At 41.8% G+C, this 18,670-nt stretch overlaps 1 protein-coding gene across 2 annotated transcripts in view; it reads left to right on the top strand.

The window, feature by feature from the left end:
* dner (delta/notch-like EGF repeat containing) overlaps positions 1-18,670 on the top strand; it is a 68,265-nt gene that overhangs the window by 12,582 nt on the left and 37,013 nt on the right. Inside the window, exon 1 of one of the 2 annotated variants that reach the window (XM_039622468.1) lies at positions 3,669-3,837. The exons of the other annotated variant lie outside the window; for it this stretch is intronic. Within the exon in view, the coding sequence (XP_039478402.1) occupies positions 3,796-3,837 (42 nt within the window). The 5' untranslated portion in view covers positions 3,669-3,795. Of the gene's footprint in view, positions 1-3,668; positions 3,838-18,670 lie in introns of those variants that run through there. 2 annotated transcript variants of the gene reach the window in all.

Here is an 18,670-nt window from a genome sequence, read left to right as displayed (position 1 = left end):
ACAAAAACACATAAATATGGCTGACACCCGTAAATGAAGCAGCATCTGGCTGCAGTTTAAAGACTTTTTTGTCTCGGTCTCGTCTCGACTTTGTCTTGGTCTTGACTCGGTCTGTGTTGGTCTTGATTTTGGTCTTGTCTTGGTCTCGATACCCTCTGGTCTTGGCATTGTCTTAGTCTTGGTCTATATACCATACATCTTAGGACTAAGCTGTTATTTATGCTCTAATTTACAGTTTTGATTAATCATAAATAAATATGTAATCAATTTTGGATTCTAGTTCAGTAAAAGTGATAAAGAAACTTTTTGTCTTTAAAATTCCCCCAAAGATCCCAGGGCTGTTCATCTTGGAGGTGTTTCAGATATTATTATATAAAACCTGTGAAACATAACAGAAACATCACAACAGAGTTACTGTGTTCAGCTACTTTGTGCAATCTGTTTGCCAGAAGTGTTGATTATTTTAACAGTTACTGTGAAAGCTATAATTTATGATGCTGTTAATTTTCTATTTCCAACTTTGACCAGCACCTCTGATTCTAACCTCGATTCTGCAAAACCACAACCTAACAGATCAAATGTGCTTAAATCAGGGATGCTATACTGATTTCACATTGTGGGCCACATACTGACAACTTTGATAGCAAGTGAGCCCGGACCAGTGAAACTACAGGAAAAATGTGCAGAATTACAGAAAAAGCTGTAATTTATTGCCCAGTATGGGCAATAATTATAAAATATTAAAAGATACTTTTTTAGGACTTTTTTGTAGACTTAATTACTTTTTGTGTAAAATGGATTGCAAATGGTGGTGCACTCCTTCATATTTGGTGCACTCCTTTCATATTTTCAAAAGCCATCCAGGGGGCCGGATTGGAGTCATTGCCTGGCCGATTCTGGACCTCAGGCCTTATGTTTGAGAACAATAGGACAATAGCAACAAGGAGATGGAACTGTGCGATACACCGTGGACAGACATGCCACGGGGGATAGTTTTCTTATGTTTTCTCCTCTTCCATCACTTTTCACTGAAAACCCTTTCATAAGTTTAATTTTACTTTGTTAGGGCCCGAGCACTAGTGTGCAAAGGAGCCTAAACAAGCTCAAAAACTCATGAAATTTTGCACACGTGTCAGGTCTGGTGGAAATTTACGGATTTTAATGCTTTCACACATTGGCAGGGCAAAATGGCTCTAGAGCGCCACCTATGCATTGTTAAATGAATTCCTACAAACACACTGTTTGAGATACATGAATGACATTTGAATGAAAAAGTGCAAAATGAACAAAAAAGTCTTGGGGTCCATAGACCCAAACCCAAAAGGAAGTCTGCGATTTTGAACTGAAGGTGACATTTTGGTGCCGATTTTGCCATTTCCAGGTGTTGCATTTTTGCGAACTCTTCCTAGGATTTTTATTGGATCAAATTCATATTTAGTAGGTCTCAACTACACACCTGGGCCATATTAAATCACGGAGCTTTTGAGTTCACGTCATAGGGTGTGGCTGTGGCGCCACTGCGAATTTCAATCATTTGCCATGTAATCTCAACTTTCACCGTTGGTTATAATGCTCATTGATCTAGATGAGATTTTAACTGGTGGTTTGACACATATGCATCAGTGTGACATTACGTCAGATTGTAATCTCTATCGCCACCTGCTGGGCCTAGGTGTTGGGCGTGGCTCAATGCGCTGGGATGCAAGGGCCCTCTCAACGCTGCTTGCAGCTGTAATTTGATTGTTGCTGTCTAATCAGTGCTTACATACACACAAAAAAGATTTTTCACTTTCAGTAAACATGAAGCCATAATTTTGAGTAAAGTGCAACTACAATCTATCATTTTTTTTTAAATCAAATAATTAATCATTAAGGAAAATTTGACTTGTAAAAAATGAATGTATACCAGCAGAGTACATTTCATTTGACCAGATTTCATTAAATGTAACGTTTTAGATTAAAATGTTGGTAAAAATCATGGTTTTGTATCGTGTTCCTCTTCCTGTACCAAGAAACAATATGGTTTAAAGAGCCTGAGTGTTTTTTCCGTTTCTGACTAAATAAATTGAGTGTTTATTTGAAGCCTCATATCGAGTGTTGGGTAACCAGTGAGCTGCAGGGGGTGGAGGAGGAGGGTGTAGGTGGATGAAGCTCTCTGCCGGGAGGAATTGATCCAGTCTGGAGCTTCGTCTCCTGCTGATTCATCCGCCTCTAACATCTGCTCCGCTCACATCAAACGTCACTGATCAGCAGTCAATCGCTGTTCATCAGCGGGGTGCTTACGCACACCTATCAGGCTGGCCTTCTGTGTGTATGCTTGCAACATTTCAAGAAATAGTGAAAAAAGCAGAACAACTTGTTACTTGTTTGTTTTCAACAGTTATTGAAGCCAAAAGAAGCGCGTGTATCCTCACGTAGTTTTTAAATGCACAATCCATCATAAAGTAAATAAGATGAGACTCCTGTGACAGTTTAAAGACGTTCAGCTGCAAACATTTCCGCTGTGACATTAAACGGTCTTTAACCTGCCAGCTTCCCCCGTGTGATGAGATCCTGTGTGACGTCTGAATGCACCCATGTGAGAATACGGTGCAGATGATTATCCGCTAAACATCACAGAGAGCACATGGGCCTTGTGTTGTGTCTCTTGCCTACCAGCATCATAAGACTGAATACTGCAATGACAACACGTCTGTAGCAGATGAATCCCTGGTGTCTGCTACGTGTGAGAACTTCACAAAATGTCCTGAACTGATCCTTCAACATTATTCAGCTACTTCTTATGAAAAAATGACTTCACATTCCTGTCTGGCATTCTCAGCATTTTGTATTTTTGATTACTTACGAGATATGAGATAGTGTTGTTCTGGGGTTATTATTAGTTCGTCTTAGTTGAAGTTTAGTCTAGTTTATGTTATCGTCCATGTCTCTTTGTTTGTGAGTCTTTTGCTGTTTATCACGTGTTATCTCCTTGTAGGCTACCCTTGTGTCCCTCCTCCTCTCTCGCTCACTCGCGCTGTCTCTTGTGTCAAGCTTGCGTGTCCCAGTTCATGTTTCAACATGTTTCTTGTTTTATATTGAAAGTCTTGTTTCCATGTTCAGTGTGTTTACTTTTGCTTTCCCTGTGGTGACGTGTTAATTTGTGTCAGCTGTGTTTCCCCAGGTGTTTCCACTTCCCTCATTACCCTTCTGTATATTTAAATCCTCTGTCGCCCTCTGTTCAGCGTCAGGTCATCTGTTTGTATTGCTTCATGTTTTCTCATGTTTCTGTTCAGGTTTATGTTTTCTCTGCCTCAAGTCTTGTTTTTTTGTCTTGTTCCTAGTTTAGTTTTGTCCCAGTTCACCTTGCCTTTGTTTTGTTTTTTTCCCTTCTTTTCCCCCTATCAGCCAAATAAACGGCTCGATTTTTGTTATACCTTAGTTTTCTCTTTCCCGTGTCTGCTTTTGAGTCCGCTCCGCAAACAGACCGGCCATCCCGGCCGTGACAGCTTGACAGAATTTGTCAATTCCGTTTGCACTCCTACAATCAACTGATTTCACTTTGTGTGCTGGAGGAGGAAAACAGTGGCACAGTCTACAGCATAGTTCTGGACACTACTTTTACTTTTATTGCACATAAGAGGACAATGGTAAAGTAGAAACTGCAAGCAGGTCAGAAACAACTGCATTTTGCTGCTAACACAACTTCTGGTCTTTTCAAGCACTTGCACAGAAAGCATGCTAAGGCTAAGCTAGCTAAATAGCGTGCTAATACTAAGCTAGCCAAGAGCCCAGGATGTTGTTAAAGCTGTGTAAATGCTGACCCCAGCCCAGCAGCCAGACCCTGAAAGTCAACAGGTAAAAACTCATGAGCTGTGTTCATGTTTCTAAAGCAGAGTCACTGTGGTGACCATTTTAAAGTGTCTTTGGGCTGGTTATCATCTAAGAGATAGGAGCTACTAAGAGAAGGCTCATACTTAGTATAGTGACTTGTATCGATGTGTGGGCCTGTAGCCTAAAGGTTTATATATTTTATGGATCAACGCAAAAGTAATGTAACGAGTAGTATTATAAATTGCTTTTTTCTAAGTAACTTACTGCATTACTTTTAAAAATTTTGGGGTAATAATTACTTTTTTGAGTAAGGGCTTAATTCTTAATGATGGTGGCTGCTCTCAAAGCAGAGCCAATGAGAACCCAATGATATCAATAATGAATCAGAATTGCTAAATCTTTTTTTTTTTTTTACTTCTAATTATATCAGCTGCACAAACATACCAAACACTGTGGCATGGACTTGCACTAGTTAAAAAACACTATATGAAATAGTAGATTTTTTCTTTGAGGAACAATGCCACTCTCTTCCTATGTTTTTTAAATATTTAACGCTGTTCTTATTTGTACAAACTGAACAGTCGGGCTTCCTCATTTCCTTTGTAACGTCAGCCAAAGCCGGCTGAAGACCAAAATCCCCTGAATCATATTTGGTACTGTCACTTCAGATCATCCTCCTCTCTCCCCCTGTCATGATTCAAGCGTGCTTTGTAGGTGTGTGTTCAGATGGTCCGGAGCTGCTCCAACAGAATCTCATTATCGTGGCTTCTAAAAGCGTTTGACAAAGCCAGTGGGAGGAGAGCGCTGATACATGTCCGGTGTTGCCTCCTACTACGAGGCCCAGTTTTCATTTTCTGTGCCCTCGTTCCTCTCCGAGGGTTTCTATGGCAACAGAGCAACGAGGGGGAGCCAAAAAGATCAACAGGTGGAGAGGACGTAACATCGTGCAGAAAATGTCAGAGCCGGTGCTCGGTCTTCGTTATTCATGAAAGGGGAAACGTAACAAATGATTTGTGCCACACCAAGAGAGCGCAGAGCAATCTGCACACGGCACGCATGCTTCCTCTTGTTTTCTTCTGTAACATCCAATTTCCTACAGAAGTATTTCCTGTGCGCAACAGCTTCCCCGCAGTTACACCGACTTCCTGAGAGGCAGGTGAAAGGAGCGCTGATCATTTACGTCTCGTATTTTCATGACAATGAGAGCAGGATGTTCCACTTCCAGTGTTTCAGGGACTAATTCCCAGTGGCAGCAAGACCAGCGCCAGACCCATTTTTAGCTTCACGCGAAGCCACGAGGGATTTGGGCTATTTTAACATCTGCTACATACCTATTTAAAAACAATAAGATGTGACCTGAAAAATCATTTGCTCAGCTTTCAAAAGCTTGCAAGACATCTCGTACCTTTTGATTTAGCTCCAGAATCTGCTTTGCTTTCATGCCACCGCCCGCTTAATCATGTCAGCGGTAGACGTCACCTTTCTTTTTCTTCTCTTTTTCCACAGAGTGGGTATCTTGTTCTGCAAGGAGCCCTCTGTGTATGTAGGTCACAGTGAACAGCGAGCTCGTAGATCACCGCGCAGAACGGTATCCATCTCAAACAGCTGCGGCCTGAAAAAAGGCAGAGACAAAGAGTTATACGTCGATAGCTAGATTATCACTCCCCCTTTTGACTCCAGGCGCAATCTACTACATCCAAACCAGTTTAGACTAATTTGCTGTAAAGTGTTAATAAGCAACGTTCCCGCTCAGTGGGAGCGTCACAGCGGGTAGTAATTTTTTTCTTTTTACGCAGAAGGTAGTGATGAAACAGTGTGTCATACAGATATGCAGCTTAAAAAGCCAGAAGGTGGGCTTCTGTTCAAATCCAACAGTTTTCCATGTTGTGCAGCAGAGTCCGTATCTGATTTGGTGAAACTTGCAGAGATAGAAAACAGGGAGTATCAGCTTCTAATCCACCGCTGTTATTGGTAAAATACTGGTGATGTGCACACATGTCCATCTGCTGTCAGGCCACAGCTGCCCGCAGCTTTGACAGCTTGTCGATTTTCATACTGAGCAAACACGTCGGTGGGTGAACCATCAGCCTGAATGCAGTTTTGTCTCATAATAAAACTTGCCAACAGCATGCACAGATTTGGCTTCATGCCATTCTTACTTGGAGAACAAGACATTTATGTGACGTTACAAGTTTTGTCTTCCTCCATCAGATAATGTAGCATGTCGATCAAAAGCCTGCATGATTCACAAGGGCTGCAAATTACAGGACATGATTGTGCAAGATCTTTGTGAGGGCTGGAGGGGCAGCATGACTGCCTTTATGTCTGAGCTGCGGAGCTGCTGTCAGATACAGAAGTGTAAACAAGTGCCAGAATACTAAATGTAACTGGAAGTGTGTCTGTTGTTGTTTTTGATGAACGTTGGAAGGAAGGAAAATGATGGGCCCAGTGCCATAAAGCAAACATTATGCATAATGTCTTAAAGTGTAATGAACCGGGTGACGCGTAGCCGCTCTGCCGCGTCTATCAGTGTGTTCAATCAAAGAGCTAAGCTTGAAAAATTAACAAAAAATGACGCAACACGTGCAATCACTGTGATCAGTCACACTGAACATAGATAATGTACTTTGCAAAGTGCCATCTTTCTTCCGTCGCACCACAGTGTGAGCTACGCTCTGAGCCGCTGCGATTATTTGACTGATTTTTACAAATGAAACTTGATTCACCGCTCAGTTAACTCAGTGAAAGACGTGAAAATACGCGAGCTTCTGTCAGTCCAGTCGGTCTAATGATAGACGCTGCTGCGGCTGGGGAGGTAGAATGGGCTGTCTGCTGCTACGTGTGTGCAGAAAAGTGCTGTGTGTTTACTATAAAAAGGACTTTATGACTGTGGACATAAATGAGTTAACGTGGGTGTAAAGTATTGCTAAAAAAGTACTATATAAATGCAGTCCTTTTATAAACCATGTGATGCATACTATGGAGTAAAAGTCAGGATATCACATAAATATGCACACTTGTTTCATTCTGTTATAATTATAGTTGTAGTAACAGAGTAACTGCTTTTCCAGCATGATCACATTTTCTATTCTTCATTAGATGTGTGCTTTTATTTTGCTTGGAGTCTACTATAAATCCTAATGTCCCAGTAGGCTTCTTAGGAACTACTTTATGGATGACTGCACAGCTTCAAAAACCCTGCATCTTCTGACATTCTGACACTGGATTAAGCTGCCTCTGATGCCAAGCATGCGACAAGCAGGAGGTCCGCCTGAGATATTTTCCCCAAATCAAAAAAACTGAACTCTGTAAAATAAGGTCCAGAAACCCTATTCAAATGGATGAATCTTCATCCATTCATTCATCTTCTTCGCTTATCTAATTCAGGGAGGAAGGATACCAGTCTGTCACAGGGCTAGAACAGAAAGACAGACAACCATTCGCATTCACACCAATGGCCAATTAAGAATCACCGACCTCATCGACCTCACAAGAAGCGCTGAGAGTGCAAACATCCACCAAAGTAGCTCTCTGTGTGGGCGCTATTCACTTTAAGGCAGTAAAAACATATGCATCTGAATATACTTGACATATTAAAGCATTCATTCTAATGTTTAGTAAATTTGTTTAAATGTTTACTTTATTCAAGTGAATAAAGTTTTTGAGGTGAAGATTTTATATTTATTCAGACTTTATGTATTGTTATAAAGGAGAGGTCAAAGGTCACATGCAACCTGATATTTTTCATCTTTACACAGTACTTTGTATATTTTGACAATACACAGCTCATATAGTTCCTAAGTTATAAGGTTTTTGTTCATTTCTGACCAATAAATAGGTAAATTGATCCCTATAAGGTTGAATTCCTTCAAAATGATCTGAGCTATCATGTTTACAGACAGAATGACACACATGCATTCAAACACCGCCGAATACATAACGTCTTTGGTGGAGACCACCAAGACTGATTTAAACTAAGCAGTGTTAATGCAAGGACTGCATGGTAACATCAGGTGGAGTGCATAATAAGTTTGGAAAAGGCGGATGGGGTAAAAGGGCCGGCGTTGGATCAGACATCGGGAGGAGCGTCACAATCGCCTATTCTTTAACCTTTCTGAAAACGATAACCCAACATTCAGGCCAAGCCTCAGACTTCTGCCTCCTTTCTCACTCTTCTTTCTTATTTGAACAAACGCTGGAGACAGTGTCAGAATAAATGATTATCACGTCTCAGCTCTCTCTCTCTCTATCTCTCAGTGATGCTCGGCTTTTCTCTCTTTGCTGACATCCTGCCCTGCACTCGATTTAGCTCTGTTTGAGCATGACCCAACCCCGTGTCCTCGATCCTCGGTCGCCGCTAGGTTTGTATGAACACACAGCTGCATGTGCTTCCAGATGCCTAAAAAAAATCACAGCAAGACTGATTTAGCTTTCGCTTTTAGACGAAATCTCCACGTGAAAACATTTTTATTCTGTCTTTCAGAGAGGAACTATTTCTAGACTGTCTGCTCTGCTTGTGGCTTAAAACAGTGGCGTCAACACTGACACGGGGCTCATATTAAAGTCTCAGCTCATCCACTACAACTGTTGCGTTGCGAAGTGTCCTCACAGGAGAACTTATCTATCAAGCAGACAGACTGTCGCTGTAATGTGAAAAAGCCGCATATGGGAGACGTAACACCAAACAACAAAACGGCGTCAGTGCATCTGCAGCAAGAGATGTTTCGGATCATTTCACAATGAGCCTGGGAGCTCCTGATCCATTTTAGTTCCTGTCTGGTAGCATAAGAAGACAGACAACTGTGTCCTCAAGGAGAAACGTCTGAATCCCCCTGCAGCCCCGGCTCTACTTGGATAGGTATAAATAGAGCCATGCAGCACCTCCTCTCTTAAATCATTCTCTTTCCACTTAGTATTCTCCTTACTCCTCTCCTCCTCCTCCTCTTCTCGGTCTCATTTTCTTGCATCAATCCCCCTCTATCACTCTGTCTGTTTTGGCATTTGGGAAAGTTGAGTGGTAATTGTCTTTTGAGGGATGATGTCGGGCAATCATGGCAGGTTATTTAATGTCATTTGCATAGGGAGCCTGGTGGAGCAAAGTAAGTGTCATCCTGCTGTGGGCTGCTTTTTGAGTGACACATTTCACAGAGGGGGAAAAAAAAACTCCAGAAAAGTATGACAAGCAAAGATGTGTAGAGATAGAAGAGAGACAAAGTGTGACGGAAATGGAAATTTATGGGCGTTAATGGCTGTTTCACCTCATTAGCATTTCCTCCTTCTCATCTTTCCTCTGCATTTACATCTAGTTATGCATCAAGGCGAGATTGAAATTTATCAAGGTGCTCGGCCATGTTTGTGTAGGCCTCGTAGATTCAGATTTTGAAAGAGGGATTGCTCTTTGAAGCCACGGCGGCCAGGAAGTGATGGGGGAAGTTTGACGGAGAGGGGAGGGATGGAAGACGCTTTGATGTGCAGAAATAGACAACATTAAAAAGCCCGCTCACTAAAACACAACGTGGGCAGTGTCCTGCGTCTCTGGACGGTGCATCAGCTTAGGTAAATATAAAGTGCAGATAGTTGCACGTGGTTTTTATGGCAGATATGATTTCAGAAACTGTGAGCCTATTGTGCGAGGACTGCACAATCCAGGGTGCCAGTTTTTTGTTTTTTTTTTACTCAGTGAACATCCATTGCGTCCATGCATGTTTCTCTCCTCCTGTTAGAGATGGCACTTCATCAATAAGCGTGCTAATTAGGATGCATCACATGGCTCAGCCTGATATACACAGATATAGCTAGAATATTAAAAAAATCAGTTTCAAGCCCTTGAATGCCTCCCATAGATGGAGTAATGTCTATTTTGAGCACTGAAGGGCTTTAGTGGTATCAACAGACAGCTGTTAAGAGTGAGTGAATGAGTGTAATTTATCTTCCTTGTGTTACACTCCCCCAGGCTTTACTGTGAATAGTAATATTGTTTTTTTTCCGAGGCTGTACAGGATGTTTGTTTCTAACATGGTTGTGTCCCCTAATGGATTTCGATCTCGTCATCACACGGGGCCGATGACCTAAGTGTACAGCAGCTATAATCAGGGGTTAATGTGGGCCGGAAAGACGTTCCTGCCCTTCGATTAATCAGCAGTTAAATCTGATATATTACTGTTGATCCTGGCGTTGCTTCCAGTGACGGCATATTAGGTTTTTGATTCATACCTAATAGGAAAATAATGCCATCTCGCAGTCCGGTAACATCCAGTTTACCTCCCGCTTTCTTCCTTTCCTTCCTTTTTTCCTTCTCATCCCTTTGATGCGTTTATGGAGGTGATATCGATACAGCTGTGGCTGTGGTATCTAGGTATTGGATCCATATTTAACTGGTCACTGGATTATATTTGTGTGAAACATGTTATGTGTATATTAATTTTGTGTTATTCAAAATTTCTAAATAACTCTTTTCCTCACACTTCAGCATTACACCTGATCTTATTGTCCTCCCACCTGCCAAATCCCACTTTATCTCCTGCCTGTAATCAATATTCTCATATGAACAGTGCCTCCTGTGATTATAAAATCTACAACTTTAAACTGAAACCACTACGACCGTTTCTGCTGCACAGAAACAGTTTATTTCACGTGTCAAAATCTTTCGCCAAATCACAACAAAAGTCGCCTCAAGGCGCTTTGTATTGCATTGTATGACTGAAATGATTTACTTGAGGAATCTTTACTTAACGGGTTAGCAACATATGTGATAGGGAAATCACATTTTGGGAGGGGCTTTTGCCACCCAGTGCCCTCCCGCTGGACGCACCCCTGACTTTGAGGTCAGGGGTGAAGACATTAACAGTGGGAGTGAATGATTCAGGGGGCGTTTATCAATATACGTACTTGTGCATACTTGCGCTCTCGTGTACTCGTGATACGTCATCAGTCGGAGACCAAGTACTGTTCCAATTCAAAGTACGCATCAAGCCGAGAACGCGAAAAAGTCCCGGATGTGTTCTTGATCCGCCCGTTTTATCGAGCATGCATCGGTGTGGACTTGGGACAGCTATATATCCCAGAATGCATTTCGTCCAAAAGTCAACAGCGGACTCCCGGCACATCGTTTTCAACCCCCCCCCGCTCGCGGACTTCTCACTACTCAGGTTAAAGAAACCCCAGCAGCTGTCTATAGTATTGAGTGTCCACTAGAATAGAAATAAAAGCGTTCTAACATCTCACCTGCTTGTTTTTATTAAGGTATGTACACGTATGTACATGTACACTATTTTTATTAATAGAGGTTTCACTACTGAGGTTAAAAATGATATATAAATCACTTAGATCACTTCTAAATGTTAATGTGGTTTATTTCAGTGTTTTATTTGTTCCTGAGTAAACCGGTTTGGCTGTGATTACAGTTAAGCTTCATAACATGTTACTCACAGTTAAATTAGGAGGGGACGGCCTTAAAAACTCCGGACCTGTGACATCATCACGTACGCAGGTGTTCCAATTGTACATATCGCGAGTCCGTGCTCGCGTTCTTGGCGAGTACGTACTCACCGAGAACGCGAGTACGTACTCGCGTACTTGGGCATTGATAAACGGCCAGGGTTACAGGGTCTGACTGCATCCTACTGCGATAGATGAAGAGTGGATCACCTCATATGTGGGCGGAGCTTTACAATTCATACACATTCATCTCCTTTGTCAGGCACAGTGGAAACAGAAGCAACAGGTGGAGACAAAAGCAGAGCTACAGAGAGTGAATTTTGTAGAGTTTGTGTTGTACAGTTATCCAACTCAAAATGAACCATAAATTAATGGTTTTGAAACACCCGAGGACAGTGACACAAGCTGTAAACAACTCTGACATATCATCATCTTACTGAATTGTTATGACAGCCATTCTAATAACCGCTTTCCCTAAAAATGAACTACACCCTTACTGCTTTCATAGTAATTAAGAGATCAAGTAGCAGCTGGGTGATGCTAAGCACCTGATCACCAATAATTGTGTGCACCTCTGTAAAAACAGAGGTTTTGGTAGTTTGCAGGTTCAGAGAATTCAGATGAGTGTTAACACACAAGAAGAAAGGCATCAGAAATTGGGACACTTGATTGCACAGCTTAAGTTCACAAAGTTTTACCTGAACAAAGCACCAAAAGACTTCTGGATCACTAACCTTTAGACGGATGATACTAAAGTGGAGATGTTTGGGCTTAACGCACAACGCTACATTTGGAGAACATACCAGCTGTCCAGCATGGTGGTGGAGGGGTACAGGGATGGGCTTGTTTGGGCACCTTGGAGTCACTGAGTTGACCGTAAACGCCTCTGTGTACTGAAGTATTCTGGAATCAAATCTCAGGCCATCTGTCTGGCAGCTAAAGCTTGGTCCAAACTCAGTCATGCAACAGGACAATGATCCCCAGCACAGCAGCAAGAATCAAGGTGCTGCTATGGCCCGGTCAATGTTTAGACCTCAACTCAACAAAAGTGCTTTGGCAGGACCCTGAGAGAGCTCTGCATAAACAAATACCTGCAAACCTCAATGCACTGAAGCAATGTTGCACAGGACAGACAGAGGCATTGATATTAGAGTGAAACAGAAAACAATCATTTCAAGTTTTTGCTGCTAAAAGTGGTTCTACAAGCTATCGAATCCTGTTTTTCACAGGACTGTACGTAATCTGCAACATTAGTAACTACTAGTTGTGCTGAATTGTGGAAAAAATAGATAACATACCTCTGACATATGTGTAGCCCTTACATTACTGTACCTTTAAGTTCTCTCATACAGTAAAAGCTGAAGCTGCCCATGGTGTCAGTGAGATCACCACCTGTTCCTGCTTTAGCTCTGTCTGAGGCTCGTCAATCATCCCACAGATAGCAGAGCTGACAGCTGACACTTTTAATTTCAGTTTAACTTCATAGCCAAAATGGCTCATGAGATAAAAGCTTGTCAGAACAAGCAGGCAAACACAGCACCCTCTTGGAAGTGCATGCAAATGAAGATGAATACTCTTTCTGACCAAAGAGAGGAAGGTGCTGGAGCTGAAGGTTTTTACTGCTGGAGCTCTGAAGCTCACACGGACTGCAAGAAGCACAAATGGGTATTGATTAGGCTGTGTTTGGAAGCAGATGAGCAGCCTTCATTTGCAGCTAAGCTCTCGTTCTCTTCCCAGACGATAATTTGATTCATGTTGTTGTTGTTGTTTTTTTATGCTGCTTTGCATCTTAAGCAAACACAAAGTTCCAGAATTAGGTCACTGATATCTTTTCGTTGGCACTGCAGGTCTTCTTTTTCTAGTATGGATACATCCGACCAGTCACCCTCGCCCCCTCCTCTGTTCAAGACTGTCGCAGGAAGGGGGAAAAAGTCTCCAGGTGTGAATCTGAAAAGTGTCTGTGCTGACAGCAGAAGTGATGAGGCTGGATCATGAGGGGGTTTCATGCTGGGTGGTTTTCTGACTGATGGGTGTAATAAATCATAACAGCAATAAAGTCTGCCTGGAATACTGACAGGAAATCACTGAACTCCTAAGGCAGAAGCTCAAAACAGCGCATTACAGCGTCTTTGAATATTGTTAAGTTGATATTGTTGACAGGGCGGGACGAGGGTGGCGGAGTGATTACTTTTTCATTTGGAAAAGTGGCGAATAAATTTGTCATTTCTTCCGAAAAATAATCTCACTCGTCAACTTTTCGATATCCTCTTACTCTAGTCAGACAGAGCAGCGCCGGACACTTGACAGCTTGTCAGTGAATAACATGACTTATATACAAAGACACACTTATTAAAGACTAACACTGACACTGAAGAGGAGATAGCTGGGGTTTCACCTGACCTGATCAGTTTATGAACTGCAGGAAGAATCCAATGCGTTTGGCATGCCAGCATGGCATGATGTGAGGTGAACATTGTTATGTAAAGCAGTGAGGTAGTCTTAAAGGGAATGATTTACTCTCATATTTGAATTTGTGACAGTGTAAAACTGAAGAACTGAATCCTCGGAGAAAACTGACACATTACATCATTTAACACGAACTATGTAATGTGCAGATGTCTTCTGCCATGGTAGATGCTTCTGAACTTTTTATCTTTTTTTAATAATAGCACTGTTTTAACTAATGCTGAAAGACGGTCGCCAAAATGTGGTCATGTGGTGGCCCACCAGAGGGCTCCACTCACACCTAGGTTGGGAGGAGGGGTTCTGCTGGTTTTTGTCGCAATGTGTCCAGTTATAGTTTGGAGATGAATAAAGTCGGAATGGAAAGTTACAGCTCTTATGTCGTCTGTACCATACCTCCACAGCCCCATTTTTGCCACAGTTCTTACAGAAGTGACCATCGCTATCTCTAGAAAGTCTCCGTTTTCGCTGTCCACACTGCGACGCAAAAGCACCGTTTTCATATGTATGCGTTTTCGAGAGCGTTTTCAAAACGATGCGTTTTCCATGAGCGAAACCACCATCTCAGTATGGATGGAAGGCCAAAACGGAGAGAAAATGATGCGTTTTCAAACGAAAATGCATTAGTGTGGACGCAGCCTTAGGTTGGTAGGGAAAAAAGTACACTCTCTTTGCGGGTGAGTGGTTGCTGGAGGTTGCTTGGTATTGATAAGTGAACCTGGTCGTGCAGAGGTGTAAGGTACCGCACTGAAAATCTCCTTACAATCCGGTCTCTCAGTCTGACGTCATTAGCCGTTTACGGGTCCAAACTCTGCTTCAGTTCCCAAACTCAAACAAACACTGCGGCATCACTGCGAGTTACAAACTAAGTTCTTTCATCTTTAATAAACTGATCAGTGTGGCTGCTCTACCAGGTGTAACAATTAAGTTTAACATCCAGGAATCCATGAAAACAGAATTTGTGAAGTTTAACGGAGTTAAAAGTTAGCAGGGAGTTAGCTCACTAGTTTCCATCTAAAGATGATATTGCATGTCCTGACTGAGGGATTTCTGAAAATTCAAAACGTACAGCTCTGCTATCAGTTATAATAGCAGACATAAATGAAGACAGAAAACTAAACAGTAGTAACGTTTGTAGGGTTACTGAAGTTGGGCTAGCTGGTGTATCATAGTGTTTCGTGGTGGCTAGCTACACAGCTGTGGTTAGCATAATATAAACACATTAGCAAAGTGAGGCTGGAGGATGAATGCTAACTTTTTCCCACTCGATAAAAGTTAAAGTACGGTTTCCCAATGGTTAGGGACAAATGTAATCGCATGGCAGGGTGCTGTAAACGGACCAAACTTCAGTCAGGAGAACAACTGAGATAATCCATCCACGAGGTTAGTCATTAATATACTGCTGCATGGGCTGGGCTGTGGTTACATTGTAAGGTTTTAAAAACTAAGCTTTAAAAAGTGTTGCCAAATAGTGGCAATAAAAGCCCAGAGAGGCCGACAGCGATCACTGACTTTTTTAGGGGCTTGTTCAGATTAAATAGAACAATATACAAAGCATTAAAAGATGTTAAAAACACAACAGCCTTAATAAACGCAGAGTAGTTTGGTAGTAGTTTTCACGATTTCCCATAGTTTGCATGGAAGACCCCAACTTGTCTGCATACAACTGCTCCCCATGTGGGAGTGAAACTGAAAAGTGTGATGCAAACAGGAAACAGAGAATGTTCACCTTCAAAGTTAAAGTTGCGCTTCTGAAACATGTTGGTAAGGCAAAACCTTTACTTTGATAGCAAACGTTATCAAATCTTTTCAAGTTTCATGACTGTTGGGAAAATCACTGACGAGTACCTGAAAAAAAAAAGTCTGTGTCTGCCATGCAAACTACAGCCAGCTCTGGCAATGCACTAGTAACCAAAGCAATCACAGTGGGGGTTTTGGTGCAGCACCCAGTTGTTTGCAGTTGATTTCATGCAGTTATGTCCAACAATCACCAGCCAACCAGTCAGGGAATACAAATTTTTCTTAGCTGCAAGATGTTGTCAAGTCCTTGGCAACCAGTTTCTAGGCATGCGTGACTGAGGCATCAGTTTGCATTGTTAAAATTAAGCAGGAATTACAATTACAGGCACCTGAGTCAAACTCTTAATCTTAAACTTAAGCTGGATTTTGTCTCCACCAACTCTACAAAACACGTGTCTAGTTTAACCCTTTTCATCTTCATCATTCAGTCTCTTTATCAGAGACATTTTGCTTTGTGATTTCACACAGTGAGACTAGATTTTCATAAAACTAGAACATTTTATCTTCCTCTTTAGCTTTTAAAGTAAAGCAGAGGATTTACTGTGCTCAGTCATATTAGCATTTTACCACAGTGTGCTTGTTTCATGGTTATCTAGCCTCACATTACCTTCATATCACCAGCAGAGTTTATTTAGCAAATATCACAGCACCATTTGTATATTTCTTTTCAAGTTTTTACCAAATATAGACTTAAAAACAAGTGCAAAGATGTTATTCACAGGATTAGAAATTAACACCAGCAAAAGGCCCAGATCCTAAAATATACAGTGTAGCTGTGACTCATCGAGTCTTTCACTTTTTTGACAGTTTCTCAGCAGCATTTCCATCAGTTTATTGTGTTACAAAATGGAGGAGTGATTAGACTCTCTTCCAGAGATGTTGATCCTCTTGCTAACGTGGCCTGTTAAAAAAAAAATCACCACTTTTCTGCCAAGGACAGGAGATTTTAACGCACTTCTGCGTCATGAGAGAAATAACTAAAAAGACTCAAACCGAGCTTAAACATTTGAATTGTCTGCAAGACCCCACATGCTTCCTTTTCGTATATTCTGATTCGCACGTTCATTCTTTCTTGTCTATCTTTTATTAGAAGACAACAACAAAGCTCCTTCTTGTGTCCAAGCCATTATCCTGAGAGGTATTCAGTATGGGCTCAAGAAGTCCTGTGTCTTCATAACATATTTGTCTGAACAGCTTTCCTGCTTTGCTGCTTCCTCGTTTCTCGGTTTGCTTATTATATTTTATGCCTCATTTGGTCTGTTTTTGCTTCTCAGCTGTATTCCCTCAGTCACTTGGCTCATAAAGCAGGAGTTCACTGAAGAAGACATTTTCCCGAGGCTTTTTGTCTGGACAGCGGATCCAAAGAGTCCAAGCCAGAAGAGTCGTGTGAAGTGAATTTTTCGCTTGATTAGGCCGATTCAGCGTGTATCGGCTTCATGGATTTCGGCCTTTTTTGTGCCGTGTGTACTGCATTCATGCAAAATCACTTTGGGCCCAAACCTCAGAAGAGAAGACTTCAGAAAGTACCGCAGGGAGAAATGGGCCCATTGAGGGATGATTTCCAAGTATTATTTTGTCACTATCATGAATTAAATATTTTGTTTTAGCTGACTTGCGGGTGCTCATTATGCACCGTGCATTTCATATAAAAATGACTGCTGGCTACATGAAAGTTTAATTTGGTTCATCCAGCTAATTGCTGTGTGATTGATTATATAATTACAGACTGTTTGTTGGCTGTTACAGTCACAAAGCTCTGGTTTTAATTCCCCAAACTGCGGTGATGCCCTGTGTTTCACAGCTGTCCGTCTGCAGCATGTAGTGCTGCAAAAGCTCTGTTTGCGTTCGTGGTACTAAGTACACGGCCTGAATGTTGCAGGGTTGTATTTTCTCCTCAGCCTCATATTCCCTGATATTTGTACTGCTCCTCTGAGACTACACAATGCAGAGAGAGCGAGCAAGAGCCAAAGACGCTCTAGTTTTCTCTCTGTAGCCTTAAATTCAGCAAACAGCAAATGCTCAACAAATAACGCGCCCGGTCTCGGAAAGAAGATGGATCTAGTTCAGGCGCATCAATTTTTAACTTTATCGCTCATTAGTAAAACATTAAATGAGAAGAATCGTGCAGACACATCATCACGTCATCTCTGCTGATATTCCTTCAGATCATTGCAGCGCGAACAAATGTATCCAACGAGATCCTGATTCTGCTATTTGTGAACAAATGTTTTCATGAGAGAGAGAGCTGAAGAGAAACTGGATCTGTTCTCCCTCTACGGAGGCCAGGGGAGGCTGCTGACACCCTGACTGAGGGAGGTAAAATGGTGATAAACAGTCCAGGTGAGGAACTAAGTGGATTATAAGATGGATCATCTCTCTGCAGCATGATGGGACACTCTGGGCAAACACTGAGTCCATGTGTGTGTGCGAAGAACCGATGAAGCACACTTACAGTACTGCCAAAAAACAAACACACAAAAATCTATCTACTCTCTGGAAATTAAAAGATACACTTCAAACATGCACTATAATAAATGTCTGTATTTACCTGATATCAGATCAATACATTTGATCGACATTTGCAGTATGGCGCAGCACTGAGGCGCTTCTGTGTTACTATCTTAAAGTACAGAGAATTCTACATAAATGAAACTTATTTCCTTTTTGTGTACATTCTTCACGTGTTTCAGTCGTCCTTTTTTGGTGAGATTCGCGGAACAACGCGGCCATTAAAGTGAACCCCTGCAGTATTGTCATCACCAGCCACTCGAATGAGTTGCACTTAAACAACAAGTGGCCGATAATAACGGTGAAATGGAGCACTCAGCCAGTTGTTGGCATTACGGTTGGAGGCTCACATTAACTTGTTGAACTCTGTTTAGTTGAATTACATTTTTGAACTTTTGAAAGAGTGATTAAAACCACGAGGAAGCACAAATATTCCCCTCAAGCCTGAATGAGATTAATAGTCTGCTAATATTCTGCTTCACATTATAAACTCGCCAGACAATTTATTAGGTACACCTTGCTAGTACCAGGTTGGATCCCCCTTTTATCTTCAGAGCTGCCTTCATCCTTTTGTGCCATAGATTCAAAAAGGTGCTGGAAACATTGCTCCGAGATTTTGGTCCATGCTTCACCTTCCACCACACCTGCT

Source organism: Oreochromis aureus, linkage group 14, assembly GCF_013358895.1.
Source record: "Oreochromis aureus strain Israel breed Guangdong linkage group 14, ZZ_aureus, whole genome shotgun sequence".
Taxonomy (NCBI): domain Eukaryota; kingdom Metazoa; phylum Chordata; class Actinopteri; order Cichliformes; family Cichlidae; genus Oreochromis; species Oreochromis aureus.
This window is presented reverse-complemented; position numbering and strand designations above follow the sequence as displayed.